The sequence below is a fragment of the Stegodyphus dumicola genome, chromosome 11 (genome assembly GCF_044657685.1).
Source record: "Stegodyphus dumicola isolate Sdum_Otavi_A_Nest chromosome 11, ASM4465768v1".
In the NCBI taxonomy this organism is placed as follows: domain Eukaryota; kingdom Metazoa; phylum Arthropoda; class Arachnida; order Araneae; family Eresidae; genus Stegodyphus; species Stegodyphus dumicola.
The window spans coordinates 58,034,146-58,056,746 of NC_140778.1; the positions used below are offsets into that span (position 1 = coordinate 58,034,146).

At 33.4% G+C, this 22,601-nt stretch overlaps 1 protein-coding gene across 1 annotated transcript in view; it reads right to left on the bottom strand.

Annotated features, from left to right (window-relative positions):
• Window positions 1-1,995, bottom strand: part of LOC118190335 (uncharacterized) — a 78,031-nt gene extending 76,036 nt beyond the window's left edge. The window contains exon 1 of the mRNA XM_085826292.1: window positions 3-1,995. Within this exon, the coding sequence (XP_085682418.1) occupies window positions 3-880 (878 nt within the window). The 5' untranslated portion in view covers window positions 881-1,995. The remainder of the gene's footprint in view (window positions 1-2) is intronic.
• Between the last annotated feature and the right edge of the window lie 20,606 nt (window positions 1,996-22,601).

Sequence of the window (22,601 nt, forward strand, 5' to 3'; positions counted from 1 at the left end):
ACACACAAGTATTCTCTCCTCTGTGAATACGCACATGAGTGTTTAAACTACACTTCCGAATAAATGACTTCTTGCATACTTCACACACATATGGTTTCTCTCCTGTGTGAATAAGCATATGCTTGTTTATATAGTACTTGTTTTTAAATGACTTCTTACATACTTCACACATATGAGGTTTCTCTCCTGTGTGAATAAGCATATGGCTGTTTAAAGCACACTTCTGACTAAATGACTTCTTACATACTTCACACACGTGAGGCTTCTCTCCTGTGTGAATAAGCATATGGCTGTTTAAACCACTCTTCAGATTAAAAAACTTCTTACATACTTCACACACATGAGGTTTCTCTCCTGTGTGAATAAACATATGGCAGCTTAGCCTAGACTTCCGAGCGAAGGACTTCCTACATATTTCACACACATAAGGTTTCTCTCCTGTGTGAATAAGCATATGTCTGTTTAAAGCACCCTTCTGACTATATGACTTCTCACATAGTTCACACACATGAGGTTTCTCTCCTGTGTGACTAAACATATGGCAGTTTAAAGTAGACTTCTGACTAAAGGATTTCTTACATACATCACACATATAAGGTTTCTCTCCTGTGTGAATAAACATGTGGCTGTTTAAAGTACACTTCTGACTAAAGGACTTCTTACATACTTCACACACATGAGGTTTCTCTCCTGTGTGAATAAGTATATGGTTGTCTAAAGTAGACTTGTGATTAAAGGACTTCTTACACACATTACACATATAAGATTTCTTTCTTGTGTGAGTAAGCATATGCTTGTTTAAATTACTCTCCTGGCAAAATGTCTTCTTACATATTTCACATATATAAGATTTCTCTTCTGCGTGAGTAAGCACATACATGACTTAATGATTTTTGAATGAACTTTTGACTTAATGATTTCTTAAATACTTCACATACATGATGTTTTTCTCCTACGAGAATAAGCAGATGATTGTCTGAATTAATCTTTTAACTAAAAGTCTACATACCTCACATATAAGATGCTAATTCACATTTCTCTCCAATGTGAATCAGCATATGCATCTTTAAAATAAGTTTTCGACTAAATGAAATCGTACAAATGGGGTTTGTGTTCAGTATGGATATGCACGTGCTATTTTAATATTACCTCTTGAAAATGATTTATTACCTTGTAATAAAACATGAACCTAGAAAATGTAATTTCAGAACAAACATAGAACATCCCCCTTCTAGAACATTCAATTTCTGTACTATATTGATAACTGTAATTAACATTTTTAATATAACATTACTTGCTACATATTTTATGATGAATTTCCTCCTCTAAAGGAATGTAAAATGGACTGCTTAAGAGAAATTTCGGTAAAAGTAGTTCTAAAATGGTTCACTCTAGCACTTCATGTCTCATGTAAATACAAGTGTCTTTCTTTATAAAAGAATCAACACAAATTATTCATGTTACATATCAGCTGCTTGATATGTGAATACCTTGATTTCCAATAATGTTTCACTGAATATTATTCTGTGCTGTCTTAAATATTACCTAACCCACAACATGTAATTTCAAAACATGAACATAGATCCTCCTCCTCCTAGAACATGCAATTTCTGCACTATATTGATGAATGACATTCTTAATATAATATAACTTGCTACATATCTCGTGATGAATTTCATCCTCTGACGGAATGTAAAACGGGTTGCTTAACAGAAATTTCGGTAAAAGTAGTTCTAAGATTGTTTACTCTAGCATTTCATGTTTCACGTAAATATCGTAAATATGCTGTTTTCTTCATAAAAAAATCAACACAAATTATTCCTGTGACGTATCAGCTGCTTGATATTTCAATGCCTTGATTTCCAATAATGTTACACTGAAAAATAATTTCTTATAGTTCAGAAAAATACGATTTCCTGCCCGAGCATATAAACATCTTTAAACAAGAATTTGACAGACAGACAGACAAGACAAAGTAGACAGATGTCTTTTGTTGCACCCGCTAAGTCTTTCTGCACCGATGGGCGAAAATCAAGCATAGGTGCGAAGGAAAGGTATATAGAAAGGGGGGCAATTTCGTATTTCAGAGGAGAGTAAAAAGGAACTTCGTATATTTTATACGAGTTCGAAAGGCCAGGAAGAAAAGATGGGACAAAATAAAGTAAAAAATAAATGGCCCAAAAGTAATGGAGAGGAAAAAAAAAATTATTTATAATTAAAAAAAAAAGGGCCTATAGAAAGAAAAGGAAGTAAAAGAATTTTGTTAAAAAAAAAAAAAAAAAAAAAAAAAAAAAAAAACACGATTGTGTTCATGAGTGTAGTCAAAGTTGTTATCATTTACATTAAATACAGTCTTGCAGGTGTGTGTAATGAGTGTGTTTTGTAAAGCTGAATAGAGGTAAAGATGGGGAAAATTAATAATAAAATAATAAATTTTGGGAGTACAGTCACATAACAGTATAAGTCAAGTTTAGAAGCTAACTTTTGCTATAACAGGGAAACTAAAATTTAAAATTTTTTAAATTTAAACTTTTATTTTTTTACATGGAAACCAATATTAGCCTCTACCTTGAGACACAGTAACAGAAGACACATAAGATCAAGATACATATAATATCATGCAAAGTTATACATTAAACTAAGTAACATCATGTATTGCGGTTTCCAACATATTTATATATTCAGAAAACACCATCAGATAAAATCATAAATCCAAAACAAGGCGAGAACATATCAGCAAAAATAAATAAGTAAATAAATTACGGAGTTTTTTTATTATTATTATTAATTAATTTTATTAAAAAAATAAGCATTTTATTTATTTATTAAGTTAATGGTCATAATTTATTATATGTGTACTATTTTATCAATTTGAGGCACACTGTATTAATATATGCTTTTAATTTAAATAGATAGGAAATATAGATTAAAGGAGCAAAAACTACAACTCTATACATTCATTGAGGCCCGAGATCGTGTTTTTCCCTCTCGAGAAATTCCTCAAAGGGGCCCCAATGGGTAGTGTTAACACTACTGATAAGGATAGCGTCCCTACGAGATGGTAACCAAAAAAGAACCACATGATTTAAAGCAATTACTAAGTATTTAATGCCAGAACATAATAAAATGAGAATAATAATAATAATGATCATAATAAATAAATGAATTTAAAGGTACTTTAGTGACAGATATTTGATTTAGCTAGAGAAAAGAAGTTCTACTTATCTGAACGCTCCGTTTTAATGCTGCAAAAGATTGCAAGGAAGACAAGACCCCCAGGTACAGGAGAACTCCCGGCCTTGAGAACGAGACAATGCAGAGGATATTCGCGAAAATTTTCTTAAATAAATGAAGATTTTCCGGAAAACACCTTTGAAAATTCAGCTCTTCCAAGATCCTACCTCCATCGTACGTGATCACAGCGTCCCCAAAATAAATGAATTACTGAATACAAAGGGCTGGAATAAACACGGTTAACGTTAAAAAGTTAACAAAAATTTATTCTTTCCACAAGAGATAAATCAAAATGCTGAAATATTTCTTCAAAAATATTCTAACAATATCACAAAATGTCAAACGTTGAGCAAAAATCAATTCAAAACAGAGCAACTAATTCTATCTCACAGCGAAATCGCTACAAATCAATCACAGCATTAAGTAAACAAACAGTTCGCTAGAACTACAGCTACTACTGAGATAAGTTGTTTGTTCTCGGCTTTTATAAGCTTTATAATTAATTTCTCGAATATACTGGAAACATCTATAAATATCTGGATTTTTGTCGATGGCAACAGCAATTACGAGATATTTATTTATTAGGTATTAAATGCACGCGCTATTCTATTTTTAACCTTCCAACGCAGCTGTCTTTTCAAAAATCGTCTGCGTTGCTAAGGCAACATGAAGCAAATCTAATTACAATTCTAAATAAAAAAAAACTAAATAAATAAATAATTATGAAATCCGTAAAAATATGAATTAAGTAATAATTAATAATAAAGCAAAGTGCATGCACATGCATGCACCAATATATCGAACAAAACTATGATTGGAAAACTGAGACCATGAGTTCGGCCACATTCCGCTATCGGGGGATGCGTACAAGTTCTGAGTGCAAGTGTTCCCCAAAAGCCGAAGGTAGCTGAACGCAAGCTTCTCACACGCATTTGTAATTTAAGTAGTGTGTGTCTCAGCTCGCTGTGAGTAATCTAACAACACTGAATAAATTATCGTTAATTACTTAGCAGTAAACATTTCATTTTTTCCTTCGTCGATATGTTATTTTATTATTATATATTATTATTTGCCGATATATTGGCCGGGCCGCAAAAATATTTGTTGTGGGCCGCGAGTTTGACATCCTTGATGTAAATAATAATAAAATTTATCAATTGCATCAATAATAGATAAACATTCCAGCTCAGTAATGGCATAATTTTGTTCATAAGATCTTAATTTTTTAGAATGAAAAGCAATTGGATGTAAACTACATCATGTTCTTGTTTTAAAACAGCACCAACAGCTTCTTTGGACGCATCAACAAATACATGACAGGGATATTTAGAATAAAACAAAGTTAAAATAGGTCTAGAAATCAATGCATCTTTTAATTTTTGAAAAGATTTTTGACATTCATCAGTCCAATTATAAGGAGTAACTTTCTTAAGTAAATTTGTTAATGGGGCTCTAATTTTAGCATAATTTTGAATAAAATTATGATAAACATTAATACTTCCTAAAAATCTTTGTAATTCTTTGATATTTTTAAGGGGTGGCAATTTCTTAATAACCTCTATATTTGCATTACTGGGCTGGTATTTACCTGCTTGAATTTCATATCCTAGAAAATTTATTTTTTCTTCAGCAAAATTACATTTAGATTGTTTTAATTTTATATTCTCATTCTCACATATATAAAATATTATTTTAAGATGATTTAAATGTTCACCAAAATTTGAAGAGAATACTATAATATCATCAAAATAATTTAAAGCAAATTGAATCTGATATTTGTTTAAAATTTGTCTAAGAGCTCGTTGGAAAACAGCTGGGGAATTTTTCCAACCAAAAGGTAATCTAGTAAACGCATAAGTCCAAAATTTGTAGTGAATGCCAATTTTTCAGTATCCTTTTCATTTAATTTTATATGCCAATAGCCTGATGCCAAATCCAGTGTAGAAAAGATTTTTGCATTTGTTAAATGATCTAATACAGCATCAATTCTAGGAATAAGTTCAGAATCAGTTTTAGTAATTTGATTAAGCTTCTTGAAATCAATACACAATCTGCTTCTGGACTGCTCATCTCGCTTACAAGCTAAAGTTACAGGAGCAGCATAAGGACTATAAGAGGGTTTAATAATTCCAGTTTTTAACAATTCATCTATTTGTTTTTTAATTTCACTATTATCTTTAGGAGATACTCTATATGGTCTATAGGCTTTTGGTAATTCAGAAGTTAATGTAACTCTGGGAGGTTCAACCCTTATATAACCAACATCATATTTACTTTTTGTAAATATATGATTATAATCATTCAACAATTTCTGTAATTTACTGTTAAGAGTTTTTACTATTTTCAAAATAATTACCACAATTTTTAGTACTAAGATCATTTTTACATACAAAATTTTCACTATTATCAAAATATTTACTAGATTGTTTAGCACTGATATCATTTTTACCTACATAATTATTTTGGAAAAACTTGTCTACTTTAACATTTTTACTTATCTGTTTTCCAAGCTGATACACTTCATAATTATGAAAATTCAATTTTAAATTAAATAATGAAACACATGGTGATGAAAGCAATAAATAATTCAAATTTGAATCTACTACATATTATATCACATTATTTTCTATTTTACCTATTTTACACTTTACTTTGATTATTTTCCCTATATGAACTTGACTAGATATTGAAAATATTTTATCATGGGATTTCACTGAAATTTCTCTAAATTTATCACCAATTTTGTTAAAATTTTTTAAAGGTAAAACGTTAATTTGCGATCCCGTATCAATAATACTGGGAATTTTTTCCTGTCCAATTTGGACATTCACGACGTTTTCGCCTTGCGTTGTTTCCTCCGCGACGTTTTCGTCCGCGGTGTTTTCGCCGCGATGTTTTCGGCTGTAACCCATTAAACTAAGTAACATCACCTATTGCGGTTTCCAACATATTAATATACTCAGAAAACACCATCAGATAAAATCATAAATCCAAAACAAGGCGAGAACATATCAGCAAAAATAAATAAGTAAATAAATTACGGAGTTATTTTTATTAATTAATTATTTTTTTTACAAAATAAGCATTTTATTTATTTATTAAGTTAATGGTCATAATTTATTATATGTGTACTATTTTATCAATTTGAGGCACACTGTATTAATATATGCTTTTAATTTAAATAGATAGGAAATATAGATTAAAGGAGCAAAAACTACAACTCTATACATTCATTGAGGCCCGAGATCGTGTTTTTAGCTCTCGAGACATTCCTCAAAAGGGCCCCAATGGGTAGGGCTAACACTACTGATAAGGATAGCGTCCCTACGAGATGGTAACCAAAAAAGAACCACATGATTTAAAGCAATTACTAAGTATTTAATGCCAGAACATAATAAAATGAGCATAATAATAATAATGATCATAATAAATGAATGAATTTAAAGGTACTTTAGTGACAGATATTTCATTTAGCTTAGAGAAAAGAAGTTCTACTTATCTGAACGCTCCGTCTTAGTGATGCAAAAGATTGCAAGAAAGACAAGACCCCCCAGGTACGGGAGAACTCCCGGCTTTGAGAACGAGACAATGCAGAGGATATTCGCGAAAATTTTCTGAAATAAATGAAGATTTTCCGGAAAACACCTTTGAAAATTCAGGAGCTCTTCCAAGATCCAAACAAGAATTTGTAAAACTGGGTCACATATGCTACGTTACGGGTGCGTGAAATTTTTCTATAGTTGCTAGTCAACGTTTTATAGCTTGAAGAAGTTGCATGTCACATTAGAAAATTAGTAACAACTGTTAAAGCTTACACGGAAAAGAGTAAACGGCTTACAAGCTTTAAAAGTATTAATCACACTTCAGCATGAAGTAAACTTTAATTAAAGACTCACATCATAGTTTTAAACAGTCACCATCATTAAAAAAACTATAACTGCGGTAATTATTCAACTAATAAAATCAGTGAAGGAATTCGGCTGTTGACAGATCCTTTTCACGAGCGAAAAGGGGGGAAAATGGGAGGAGTTACGAAATTGTCTGCGTTGTATCAAGGCCAACTTATACACAAGGCCTGCCAGACTGAACGAAATTCCGGTTCCCAGTTTTCAGTGGCTTTCGCGAAATTCATCACTAGATGGCGCTCGCATTCTGCTACAATTTTGCTATAAACTCACTATTTGTAACGTAGCTCGTTATTAAAAAAAGTGTATTTTCTGTCTAGCTGCTTTATATTTTAGGGTTATACTTAACAAGCTTGGTGTTTCTGCGTAACTTTATATGCATATAGGTTTAAAATTGTGTATTAAGCTCGTTGAACTCAGTTCTGAAATTACTCATTCTGCTTATTTAATTCTGAAATCTTTGTGCATGTAATGCTGTTATTTTCAAAATTTTGTTTGTAACTTTCTTCTGATTAATCTGGAATGGGAATGGTACACATGGATTTATGTCAGGTATACATGTAGGTAATGTATCAAGATGGCACTCATGTATATGTGTGCTTAATAGTGATAACATTGTTTTGTGAATTTCAGTAATATTTCATGTATACATTATTCTTGATAATGAACTATATCAGTATCTCACGCTGCCAGCCATAAAATTTTGTACACATGTCATTCTGATAAATGTTGTATGTGTGTAAAAATGTCTACCTGCTGTATATTTAAGTGGTGCATTTAATAAGCTTGTTTTTTTGCCTAACTTTAAATGCATATATATCTAAAATTGTGTATATACCTCATTCTACTTAGCATTGTGGGCATGTGTGATGGATATATTATTTATATTCAGCCATTGCAAGTTTTCAAATTTTATCCTTGATATACAGAACTGAACGTTTTCTCAATCATATAATTATGAGAGTTATTATTTTTTTGTGTGCTGTTAAAATATATTTTATGATGTCTGTGTCTCTTTTATTTATAACAAACAGATTGATTTGATCAATAGCTTTATCAAAAATTTCATTATTTTCATTTGAAAAATTGAAGTTTCTCTAAAACACTGAAAATGTAAATTGCTGCAATGCACTTAATTCAATTACTAGTTTCTTAATGTTAACATCAATGAAATTTAGAACACAAATGAAAGTGAAGAGAAACACACCTGTGTAATATTAAAATTAGTCAAAAAAGCAACTTTGGGTTTGAGTTTCATTCAAAATCTATGCCACAGTAAGACTTTTTTTTGGGGCCTAATACTTTTAGAATGTCTGCAATGCAAATACTGCACAGAGATCAAAATCTGCATTGTTTAAGATTTCCTAAAAACAGTTATTTAATAATTTAAAAAAATTCTTCAGTATGTAAAATTTAATCTCTTTAAGTAATATTTTTACTTTAATCTCTTTAATATTTAAATTTATTAATCTCTTTAATATTTTAATTTATTAATCTCTTTAATATTTTTACTCCAAAATATGTTAATTACATCTTTCATAGGGGATACTAAATTATTTTTTGGCCCAGTACAGCCGATAGAAATATTTTGAAAATTTTTCACTGAAATAGTACATGATCTGAAGCTATCTGTTAAATTCTTACTATATAAATAATTAAAAAATAAGGTGTATACTCTGAATTACCTTTAAATTAGAGTAAATAGTTGTAATGCGTACAATTCAGAATAGCGCATGTCTAGATGAAAGCAGGAATTAAAATCGAGATCAAATAGCCGGTGTTTATGTGTGAAAAAAAAAAGGTGAGATAGCTTAAAATTCCATGTTTTCCTTCTAATTAAAATATTTTTACTAATAAGAAATCAACAATATCTCACTACTATAGATTACTATTTTTTAAACTTTGCATATAACAAGACAGAATTCGTTTTTGGTACTTGTCCGAATTTTGTAAACATCGCAAAGTGTAGCAGAATTGTAGCGCCATCTTGCGGTCAGTAAGAATATCACGCAGGCAACCGAAAACACAAAAGAATATTTTCACACTGGCAGGCCTTGAGTATAAGTTGGCCTTGGTTGTATTGAAGATCTAATAACTTTCTCGCCAAGTTATTTCGCGTCATGCGCATATTCTTATTTTTGGAATTGTGGTTGACAAACAGACAGCTTGTTTTGCACCCGCTAAGTCTTTCTGTACCGATGGGCAAAAAAACAAGCTTAGGTGCCAAAGAAAGGTATATAGAAAGGTGGGCAATTTGGTATTTCAGAGGAGAGTGAAAAGGAACTTCGTACATTTTGTACGAGTTTGAAATTCTAGGAAGAAAAGATGGGACAAATTAAAATTTAAAATAAATAGCCCGAAAAAATAATAGAGGGGGGGGGAAAAAGGAAAAAAAGATGTTCTAATAACCAATGCAGAATTTTATTCAAAGTAAACTTTACTAATTTGGATAAGTATACATTTTAGTGGGTTAAATTTCACATTTAATAATTGCTCGCTGTTCATGTACGGTCTACACAAGAAATACTCATCAAACTGAATGACTTACCTTATTCACAACGAATATATTAAATTTATCCACATATTAACTTTTACTGTTAATAATGGATATAATCAGATCATACACAATATGTATTCGGAAACTTACACTTTAAAATTCAAAAGAATGCAAGCTCTGAAATAAGAAAACACTAGATTCATTGTAACACTTCCAGTCCAAAAAAATTATATGCTTGAACTCTTAGTAAATGCATAATATTCGAGGCTAACTGTAGCTTGAGTCATTTTCTCTATGTAAAGAGCGATAATGCACCGTGAACATTAATCCAGATATTAATGCGTGATAATAGGTGCGAAGAAATGTCAGGGATTGCGTGATAAAAACCGTGAAAGTGAAAGGTCAGCGATTAATTAAACACATAAAACGAAAGCACTACGAGATTTTCTAATAATACGCCACATATTTATAACTGCAAAACTGATACAAATTAAAACGTAAACAGCATACACTCACAGGCTCGAAGATTTAGCGTCACAAAAGTTCTAGAAGCTAATTGGTGCGTTTTAGAAACCCCTCCCTCAATGGCTACGCTAAAGTGCACATGTGAAATATGCTAACCCGCACTTGGTGCATTTTTTTTTTCGCTATCCCTTGAATAGCGGAAAACCCCCAAAAGGATTTTTTGACGCCAAGAGTTTCCTTCAAAAGACGCTTTCCGAAATTTCCTTCTTCAGCCCGATACAGGAAAGATATCCGTGCTAGGCCGTGACCTTCGAGAGGGAGAAGGCCATGACACTTAATAAACATGGCGGAGCTTTCCGTCCGATGTTGTCGTCGAAAAGTCGCCTGAATTTTTAAATTTTCGTCAGAAATATAACTTTATCATGTTGCTTAGTTAATTAAAATAGCTGAAAGAAAGGAGGATTTATATACATACACACTTTTTAAGCGTTTTACAGATATTTTAATTAACGTTGTGCATAAATATAATTGAAAGAACCGAAAAACAAACGAACATTTTACAAAAATTTAAACGCTAATTGAAAATTGCCACTGTCATGATAAATTCAGAAGGGGTTCTTAAGATAATAATTAATATTTTACCTAAGCTCAAGTATTAAATTATTCGCGTTTCCGAGCAAAATATATAACCATCAACTTCTATATCTCCAGCGTATGTAGAGGAAATACTTTGACATTTAGTGTATGTGGCAATATTTTAAAAAACACATAAACTATGCAGTGTTTGATAGTTACCAGAAAAAAGTAACAGAACTACTATTTCCATTTAAATAAAAAATGATTTAATGGTTTTTAAATAGCAAGCTGTTAAAAGTACAATAATTAGTAGCAATGCTGATGATTTTTAACATCATTTCTTTCGATCATATGTAAATATATTTATATACACTAAATTTAGCCAATGGCAGATTCTCACGGTCATTTTATTCATTTTTTCAAATCTATAACATTCTTTTGGGTACTTTCCCTTGGATACTGCGCAGAAATGATTTGAATAATATACACAATAGTAAGAACTGCACATTTAAATCTGCTCTTCATTAAATGGCACACAACAAAAAGTTTTTTTCCCATTTATCTTGAATTCTTTTGCTTTCACAAGCATGTACAAAAATTAACAATGAAAATGGAATGCATTCAAATGTAATAATTAAAAAACATAACTTGCAACATTCGTATTCATACCAAGAGATGTACTTCAAATTCCAAGAGAAAAATAACAGAACTTCAATTTGCAGTTAATGTAAAATTTAATATTTTTAAAAATTATACGATTAAAAATGCAATAATTATGGATTACAATATTTAGTAGTAATGCTGATGTTTCTTAGCACCATTTCTTTCAATCATATACATATTTTTAGCTTCTAAATTTTAGGATAATGGGAATTATGATTCTTATGTATATGCTTTTTATTGCCAGTTGTGTATGTTTTTTGTTAGGTTATTTCATTTCAAATATGAATGTTGGAAGGCTTTTTTGTTATAAGATTTAGGTGTGTTTCTTGTATGAAATATTTTTATCACATTTATTAGCTAATTTATATAGCATTTCATTTACATACGCTGGAGATATAGACGTTGATGGTTATATATTTTGCTCTGAAAGGCGAATAAATTAATACTTCAGCTTAGGTAAATATTAATTATTATCTTAAGAACCCCTTTCCAATTTATCATGACAGAGGTAATTTTCAATCAGCGTTTAAATTTTTGTAAAACGTTCGTTTGATTTTCGGTTCTTTCAATTATATTTATGCACAAATTAAAATATCTGTAAAAAGCTTAAAAAGTGTGTATGTATATAAATCCTCCTTTCTTTCAGCTATTTTAATTAACTAAGCAACATGTTAAAGTTATATTTCCGACGAAAATTTAAAAATTCAGACGACTTTCCGACGATAACGTCGAACGGAAAGCTCAGCCATGCTCAGCCAGCTAAGTATCATGGCCTTCTCCCTCTCGAAGGTCACGGCTAGGCACATTTGCGTTAAAAAGGTAAACAATGCACATAGAACTAATTTAGTTATTGATGTGGTTAAGTTAATCTACATACTTTTTTCCTACCTCAGTATTTTAGATTATGATATATATAACTCCAACATTATTACCGTTTATACTTTTCTTTTTTAATTAACGTTAAAAATTTTATAAGATAAAATATACATGAATATATTATTTTCTAAAAAATAAAACTTTCATTTCACACGTTACATTTTATGTTGATGAACTAAACCGATCGTTATAGATTTATTTTTACTTTCTATGTTAAAATAACCTTACTTTAGCATTTTATATAGAATAAATATTTTATATAAAATTATCCATTTACATTATATTCAAACAAATATATGAATGAATGCAAAAATACATACAAGAATTTTAACTTACCCCTTTGCAATTGTTGCGCATAACGTATTGTGTATCCTTTTATTATATTCTTGTTGATATTTTGCAGATGTTCTAAGAAACAGTTTCATGAAATATTAACATCTGAGGTTCGCGTTTTGAAATAATTAATCCAAATGACTCTTGTACACTTATGAAATCTTCAAACTGCATGCAATACAAATCAAGCAGTTATAGTCACTGTCTTGCATGGTCCTCCTCATATTAGATCACACACTCAGAATCATATTTTGCATTCTTTAAACTTACTGGCTTCAGCATCTGTTTAAAATGTTCAATATTTAAAAAAAAGGTGGGAGGGGGGACAGATTCCATTTCCACATCACCTTAGGTTTACACTTGCTTTAAAAAACAGAAACTTTAAAATACTCTTTAAGAATTAAAAAAGCATGCTAAATATTTCAATTGTTACTTTAAAGTATTAATTTCAGTTTTAAGGAAATGAAAGTTGAATTATAATCATGAAGAACTTAATATTGCAAAGCATGAAATGCATAACAAATTATAACTGCTAAGTACTAAATACTTAACAAACGCCTTCTTTTATATATATTTACATTTACTGCTTACCAATTACATGGTGAATCTTCGGATTATGGTAACTTGGCGATTTTTTGGTGAAAATTTGGCGACCAACCCTGCTATAGCAACCTGCTAGTTTTTTTTTTTTTTTGACGCCATTTTATTTTCACAAAGTAAAGGCATTTTTTTCTCAACATTTTTTTCGTAGAATCTGCTAGCCGAATTACGCTTATGCTAGAACTTTTATGGAACAAAAGTGCTTAATCATGACGAAGATTAGGTGCGAAATTGGGAGAAAGTGCAGAATCGCCCACTGCTTCGCGCGTTTTTAAGAATTGCACATACGCGGTATCCATATACACGTCGACCTATTTTCACTTAAAAAAACATCCCAGAATTGCGTAAAAATGGCATTACGCACACTCTTGACTTTATCCATGTACACATCGACGTATTTTCACTTAAAAAGTCAAAGAAAATTGACAAAAATCCAATTTTTCTTACTCTTGTAAAAAGCGCCAAACAAATAAGTGGGCGATTCTGCACTTTAGCAGCGAACTTGTTTCTAAGTGCTTATTAGCTAAAATCACGATCGGAATTTTCCGGAACATGTCACATGACATGTCTAATGATCTCTCATTTCTCTGAGACAAAATAATATGTGATTCGAACTGCGTACTTCTCAGATTATTGCTAAAGTCCTACCTAGTAACCTTTACCGCCTTACCAAAATGTCGCCAAATTACCTGTTACCATATTCCAAAGATTAGCCAATTACATTTTCGAGCCAGTAATACTGCTATATTTGTTTGTAAAAGGGCTGCATGATTTTTACTTTCCATACTCTGAAATGCAATTGAAAATTAAGCACTTATTATTATTATTATTATTATTATTATTATTATTATTATTTACAAAGCTCTCTTTCTATACTTGCAGGGCGTAACAGAATTTATAACACAAGAGATGACAGAACATGGCAAATTAATAATTTTCATTATACATTGTCAAATGTCATGACAGGAACACAATATTATGGAGGACGAAAGGTTGTTTTATTGACGGTTATTTACAAGAATTCTTAAAATTAAAAATGGTCAACTACAATATATAAATCACAACACTGAAGAAATGACTGGCATAGACTAAGATGCTTACATCATGTACTTCTCCTGAATTAACACTAATTTTGCTGATACATTTTTCAGGAGAATCAATGTATGTCTCTTAAAAGAAATCTGTCCTAGTTGTGGTGCATGTATCACAGTGTAGTTGCTACTTGTTCCTTTTGAACAGCTGTTGTTAATACCAAATGCTATTTTTGGTAACTATCTGCTCTTAAAAAGCTGTCCGACTTCTGCATTTACATTGCATTGCGTTACACAAACTGTAACTTTTGCAATGGTCTATTAGCCTTTAAAGCTGTCATATTTGTTGCTGCATGTAAGCAGATAAAAATACTATTTTTTCCATAGCCCGGATATACCGTTTCGGCTAGCCTATATTTGACGGTGCCCTCGCCAAGTTGTTGTTTCATTTATGGGAACCTTGTAAGGATCTTAAGTTTTACTAACGTTTATTTTATTTTAAATCTTTACTATCACTTCTTATTTTCTACTTCCGGCCAGAATTAAAAGCGTTAACTTATTTATATAAAATTTGTCTGGCGAACGCCAAGTACTTAAGTGGTGGCTTTTTGCCAAGCGAGAGAGAGGAAGGAGTTAGTCGAAGCAGGCCGCTTACCTTAGAAGTTTTACTCAGTTGCTGGTTGCCTTCCAGGCCAGAGGTTTAATCCTCGTGATAATTTTTAAACGTATTGTAGTGTTAACAGTTCTCTGTACTACATACGGCTTCCTGTTAATATAAAGCCAATCTTCCACGTTTATTATTTCAAAGTTAGAGTTTAGTTATATTTTTATATTCTTACGTTTAGACCACAAGTAGTGGGTCTTTGTATTCCGAAGTACGGAAATTATTGTAAAGAGAGAAAAATAAACGGTTTTGTATACCCTTCTTGTGTATCCTGTCTACTTCCCACAGTTATTGAACATAGCTTTAGTAAGATCTCTGTTCGAGTCAGGTCCTTGCATGTTCCCAAAGAAAGTAAGACGGAACATTGAACCTGATAGTATCGCCCAACGAAGAAGAATAACCATGGCCGAGTTTCAAGAAGAACCTGTGCTGCCTGCAGAAGCGGCTCAGAATCCAGAAATGCCAGCTGCCGCCCTGGAAGGATTTGGTTACATCGTCCAGACCATGCGCGCTTCGATGAAACCGGAAGCAACATTTAATGGAAACTCACCGGTAACCAGTTTTTTGGAAAAATTGGATGACCACTTCATGCTCTACCCCGTGCACGAGTTTCAAAAAGTTGCCTTAGCTACCAGCGCTTTGACGGGCCAAGCGCTTAACTGGTTCAAATGTATAGGCAGAAGTCTCTTGGGTCAAGCAGGAAGTCCCACCTATATTTACGAGAATTTCAAGACTGCCCTAGTAAAAGCCTTCCCTGTCGTAAGGGATCGTGCGAAATTAGAAACGGAACTTTTCAGCATATATCAACAATCAATCGAAAATCTCTCAAGCTTTATTTTAAGAAAAATTCACGTCTTCAAACTCTTGTATGGAAACCGTCCGGATCCTGAGATAATTCAAGTGATTTTGCCGAGGTTACTGCCCCAAGTGCAAAACTTTATTGAATTAAGAAATCCGACTACACTGGAAAAGTTATTTGAGCTAGCAATCCAGTTTGAAAGTAGAAGAACGGCGGACATTGAAAGAAGCCGCCAATATCAACAGCGAAACCAATTTGGTGCGCCAAGACTACAGCAAACTCAAGCACACGGCTACGGAAGGAAAGCGAATCAGAGGGCAAGGAAACCCGAGCATTCAAAAACAGCCGGCGGACGTCGACAGTTCAATAGCAATCCAGGAAAAAAGTCTCAAGGCCAGTGGAAAAAGAAGGAAAGCACGGAAATGAAAAATAATTTAAACTAAAACGGATTTCTGCTGACGGGAGGGTGAGGAAATCCGAAGGCCACGAAAACCCCTCTTCCTTCAAGTTAAATATAGTAATGGTGAAAAATTTGACTCTTCCGAAGATTGAAGTGTTGGTGAATAATATCCCAGCCACCGCACTCCTGGATACAGGCGCGTAGTGTTCCTGTGTGGCAGAAGATTTTTTTAGGAAGTATTTTCGTAAATATCGTATATATAATTCGGATAATACGACAGTATTAGCTGCGCAAGGAGAAAGATGTAAGTGTATAGGTAAATTACCGCTGTATGTCCGTATCAAAGACGAACAAGTAAAGGTTATGTTTTTCATAGTAAAGAATCTGCAAGCACATATTATCTTAGGAATAGATTTTCTTTCAGAGGCACAAGCAACGCTGGATTTTAATGAAGCGTCCCTTAAGCTGACAATGAAACCAGTACGTGAAGAAAAGGCTGAACCGCCGATGTTAAACCTTGACCACCTGCCTAATGAAGAGCAACGAAGAATCCGACAAGTGGTAAGTGAATTTGCTTCGTTATTTAGTGATATTCCAGGATTTACTCAGGTTACTAACCATAGTATTGACACCGGAGATTCAATGCCAGTTCGCCACAAACCATACCGGTATGATAAGAATAAGGAAAAAATTATAGAATGGCATATCACCGATATGCTACGTAAAAAGATCATAACGCCCATCTCAAGTAGTTATGCTAGCCCGGTGGTTTTATGCAAGAAAAATAATGACTATCCTTTGACACATTCAAAAAGGTGGAGATTCGCAATTGACTACCATAAATTAAACTCCATAACTAAATATCCGGTATATCCGTTACCTATTATTGAAGAAATTCTAAGGAACATAACATCCACCAAATATATGACGACTTTAGACTTAACGACTGGTTATTTTCAAATAGGGGTTAGGCCTGAGGACGTGCCTAAGACTGGTTTTATAACCAAGTCTGGCACTTATGCATTTCTGCGTATGCCGTTTGGCCTTTCAGGGGCACCGGCAACATTTCAGCGATGTATGGACATTGTGTTAAGGCCTGTTCTTGGAAAGTCCACATTTATCTATTTAGACGATATCATTATTACTAGTGATAATCTCGACCAACATGTACAGGATTTAAGACAGGTGTTTTCTTTATTAAATGAGGCCGGTCTAAAAGTTAATGTCGAAAAGTGCAAATTTGCAGCCCCTGAATTAAAATACTTAGGTTACAAGATATATCAGAAAGGAATAGAGACAGACGAATCAAAAATAATCGCTGTACAAAAGTATCCGACTCCAAACACGGCGAAGAAGCTCTCTTCTTTTCTAGGACTTTGTTCATATTATAGGTCAATTATAAAAAATTTTCCAGCTATTGCTGAACCATTGTTAAAATTAAAAAGGAAAAAGGCAAGATTCTCGTGGACGGCCGAAGCCAATAGTGCTTTCGAAAAATTAAAACAAGCATTAACGCAAGCCCCTGTGTTGAAATTTCCTGAAAAGGATGAGAATTTAGAAATTTCAGCGGATGCTTCGCATTATGCGGTAGGAGCGGTACTTTCGCAAAATCAGCAGCCCGTGGCATTTTTTTTAGCCGAACTTTAAATCAAACACAAAGAAACTATTCCGCGACCGAGAGAGAGGCACTTGCAATTCTGTTAGCAGTGCAAAAGTTACGAGTCTATTTTGGAAAGGCGCCAATAACAGTGTACTCTGATCATGCGGCGGTAACTAAATTGTACTCAGGGAAAAACTTATCCCCAAGGTTAATAAGATGGGCACTCAAGCTACAAGAATATAATCTGGTAATGAAGCATACGCCCCGGAAAGGAAAATATCGTAGCAGATGCCCTATCCAGAATAAAAATAGATGAAGAAAGTAATACTGTAAAGGTGGCAATGCTCACAGCATGTAAGTTACATTCCCGAGAAACTGTAATAACCGAACTGGGTAAGGATCCTGATATTTTAAGCGTTTATGAGTATTTAAAGGATCCTGAAAATTTTAGCCACCAAGATATTGTGGCGATAAGAAATAGGGCGGCCCATTACGAACTAATAGATGGTCTATTATTTTATACAAAAACTACGAATTCCAACAACGAATTTCGACCTGTTATCCCAGCTAGTCTTAGATTAAATATCCTGCAGGAGCTCCATGACAGCCCTTTAGCTTCTCATGCTGGTATTCGAAAAACTATCCAACGCGTACGCGAGGCAGTCTATTTTCCTGAACTGCAAAAGTTAACAAGGGCGTATGTCCAGTCCTGCCCAACATGTCAAGCAGTTAATTATATTAATTTCCGCCCGGCCGGGTTTCTAAATAGTATTAAATCCGAATTTCCAAATGAAATAATTGGCATCAATTTATTGGGCCCTTTCCCAAAAAGTCAGTTAAATAAAAGTCGCTATCTCCTTGTTATGGTTGATCATTTTAGTAAGTGGACCGAAATTGTTCCCTTAAAACGAGCCTCCGCGAAATTAGTTACTGATTCTATTTTAAATAAATATATTTTTAAATACGGAGCGCCCCTAAAACTTATATCGGATAATGGTCCTCAATTTGTAAGTAATGTATTTGAAGACATGTGCCAAAAACTGGGCATACGTCATTTAAAAATGGTCCCGTATCGGCCGCAATCAAATATAGCGGAACGGGTCAATAGAAATATAGTGAAAATTATCCGTAGTTATGTTAAAAAGTTTCATAAAAGCTGGGATAACTATGTCAATGAATTTGCTTTCGCCCTTAGGACCGCAAAACATGATACAACGGGCAAAACTCCTGCTGAGTTATTTTTAGGCAGAAAGATTATAACGCCGTTAGATAAATTATTTTATGTGCAACAAAGAGCCCCAGAATTTAAAATGGGTGATATAGAAAAACTAATTAAAGAAGCAAAAAAGAATACTGAAGTAGCACAGAGAAAACAGAAGCTTTATTATGATATGAAACGACGGGGAGTAACTTATAAAGTAGGAGATGAAGTGTTAAAAATTAAGCATTCACTTTCTTCAGCACCAGAAGATAAATCTGCCAAGTTTTTTCCGCGATTTGAAGGACCATATGTCATAGAAAAAATAACTCAGGTTGTAGTGGTGTTAAAAGCCAGCAATGGTGAAACATGCTCCGCAAACATTGACCAGATAAAAACCATTCTATAATCGTAATAAAATGCCAATATTTAAAGATCTTTTGCAGGATCCGGCAAGGCAGACACTGCAGGCACAAGCTCCAGAGGTGGAACAACGATAATCACAAGGACAAGCCATTAGGAGGCAGGAGCAATTGAAAAGAGTTTCTCCGTTGGAAAATTGAAGGTAACAAGAAAAAGAAGCCGTTCCACCGACCAGAAAAGAGAAAGCACGACCACCCCCAGAATGAAGAAGGGAGAAGTACGACGAATGCAAAGAGAGCCAGGAGAAATGACGGCAGCTATAACCTGGCTCCAAAACGAAAGATCTAACCCATCGGATAGGAGTCTACGCAGCAAATGTCGACGAATTGATGAAGGAACACCAGCTGCAGAGGCAAAGAAACAAGAAAAATTTGAACAGCTAGCAACGAGATCCAGGCAACAACAAGAGAGAAATGTCCCGGTTCCGCCAAGACCAGCTGCCATCAAACGGCCAAGACCACAGGCAGAGGCGAAAAAGAAGGTATTCAAGGGTGACCGAACTGGAGAAAAAAAGAAAGCTTCTAGAGGAAGCCACTGAAGGGCGAGCCCGCACAAGAAGGAGGATAAATCAAACGAGAATCTGCGCTACCTTGCAGGACTGGGCTCAGAAAAGAATGTCCGAATATCACAAAGATAAGTAAAATTTTATGTTACTTAGCAAACTTAAGTTAATCTTTCATTCTTACTGCAAGTGGCAGATTTCAAGAAGTTTTACCTCATGCGAGGTCTATCTTTATCGCCAAAAGGACGAGAAATGATTTGTTACCGATTTTGGTATTATGTTTTTCAATTACTCGCGCGTAAAACTAAAGTTGATGTATAATAGCGATACTTAAATATTGTAAAAGTTATTGTATAAATTTTATTTAAAACATTCTGGCAAGAAAAAAGTTTTAGTCTGAAAGACTTTTTGAAATGTAGTATTTCAATGTAGAAGAATTGGCACTTGCTTTGAAAAGAATAGAAGTTAACAATGTACTACTAATGTATGTTTTCAAATGCGTAAAATTAACGGCATGTTAATATGTTCTTATATACAATGTGAACTGTTATTTTAAATGTTAAGAAATACCGTGATATGGTAAAAATGAAAGTAATGTTAAAAATTTTTTTTTATTCGTGTGACTGTAAAAAGACTAAATTATGGTGAATATGTGTTAAAGGTTGAATGAATGTAGTTAGGCTCTCTGACGCTACACTTCAGAGTTAGCCACTTTCAGAATAGTACCTCAGGGTTTAGTTGAAGTTAGGGTGTGTTACGAGGTCTTCGTATGTTGAATTTTAACACGTTAGTGTTTTGATTGTAGGAGGAAGTGTTGAACACGTATACATAAACACATTCGTGTTTGGTGTTCTTTTACAACACATGTCAGAGAGCACGGGGAGAGATAATTAAAATAGTCATGAATGAAATAAGAATGTTAAGAGAAATATAAATATGCATGTACTGGCCATTTAATTGTGTAACATTTCATTAAACTAGTTTTCCTTCCAGATCTCTGGAAGGAACCAGATTTGAATAATAGCTCCTGTTTAGATGCAGTACAGATGAAAAATTGCGTGTCCTTGGAGCTGCTATTGTAAAAACAATTTTTTTTTTTTTTAATTTCTAGTTTCTAGTCAGAAATGTTTGTAAAAGATTGGCCTCGCGTTAGATTCTAGAGCTAAAAGTTTTCAACAAGGTCGTTTTAGACCTCAGTTTCAAACTAATTAACTCTGGCGGGAAGTATGTAAGGATCTTAAGTTTTACTAACGTTTATTTTATTTTAAATCTTTACTATCACTTCTTATTTTCTACTTCCGGCCTGAATTAAAAGCGTTAACTTATTTATGTAAAATTTGTCTGGCGAACGCCAAGTACTTAAGTGGTGGCTTTTTGCCAAGCGATAGAGAGGAAGGAGTTAGTCGAAGCAGGCCGCTTACCTTAGAAGTTTTACTCAGTTGCTGGTTGCCTTCCAGGCCAGAGGTTTAATCCTCGTGATAATTTTTAAACGTATTGTAGTGTTAACAGTTCTCTGTACTACATACGGCTTCCTGTTAGTATAAAGCCAATCTTCCACGTTTATTATTTCAAAGTTAGAGTTTAGTTATATTTTTATATTCTTACGTTTAGACCACAAGTAGTGGGTCTTTGTATTCCGAAGTACGGAAATTATTGTAAAGAGAGAAAAATAAAGGGTTTTGTATACCCTTCTTGTGTATACTGTCTACTTCCCACAGTTATTGAACATAGCTTTAGTAAGCTCTCTGTTCCGAGTCAGGTCCTTGCATGTTCCCAAAGAAAGTAAGACGGAACATTGAACCTGATAACCTGAGTAGTTGAATGTTATGAAAACCCTATTATGACGTAATTGGTTGCGTGAATTTGACCTGATGGGAAAAGATTTGTAAGGGTTTGCTTGTGTGTTGGATGTTGGTTAGGAAGTTGCATACCTGCCAACTTTTACGAATTTTTCGTAATTTTTACGAAAAGGTGTTTGTCTTTACGATTTTACGATCGTAATCCATTTTTTACGATTTTTTTTCCTTTTTCAAGTGTTTTTAGTGATTTTTGTCGAAATTTTAGAATTTTTCGCCAATTCAGCGATTTTCGCCAATTGCATAGTGTTTTACTGCCAACTACCGACTACTTCGAATCCAGTAACCTGCAGTTTCTCCCAACTCGCCGCTTAACCAGCTAATCCAATGCGCTGAACTTGTTTCTCCCACTCTTTACTTTGTGGGCGCCAGATTATTTTTTTCGCGTTCGCTTCAGCAGCAAGGGAATTACTCAGCGAGCGTGGATTGTCGCATTCTTTTTTTTTTTTTTTTTTTTTTTTTTTTTTTTTTTTTTTTTTTGCACGTGCTACGAATACGTCGTTGTTACGAAATGAGTTCAAAAAAACCGTATTCTCAACATTTTCGGCCTGCCTACAAAGCCGAATTTCCAACAATTAAAGAATCCTTCAAAGGAAATAACTATGCATTTTGCAACATGTGAGTGTGTGACTTCATGATAATGGTTATAATTGGAAATCAAACCAGGGAACTTGTAAATTCTTTGAAAGATCATGAGAAAAAAGAATTTTTTCAATGTGTTAGAAAGTACTTTTCCTCAGCCTGTGATTACATTGTAAGGAAGTTTCCTTTGCAAAATGAAGTTCTTTTAAATGCTGAAGGGGCAAATTTGAAACAAATTGAAAATTCATCTTTTGAAAAGATTCAATTTTTTATTGATAAATTTCCATTTTTGTTAACAATTAAAGAAAATGAATGCCATAATGATGCTTTAGATGAACTACAGAACCAATTTTCTGCTGCACATTTGAAGACTTTGCCAGTTCTGGAGAAGATAGAC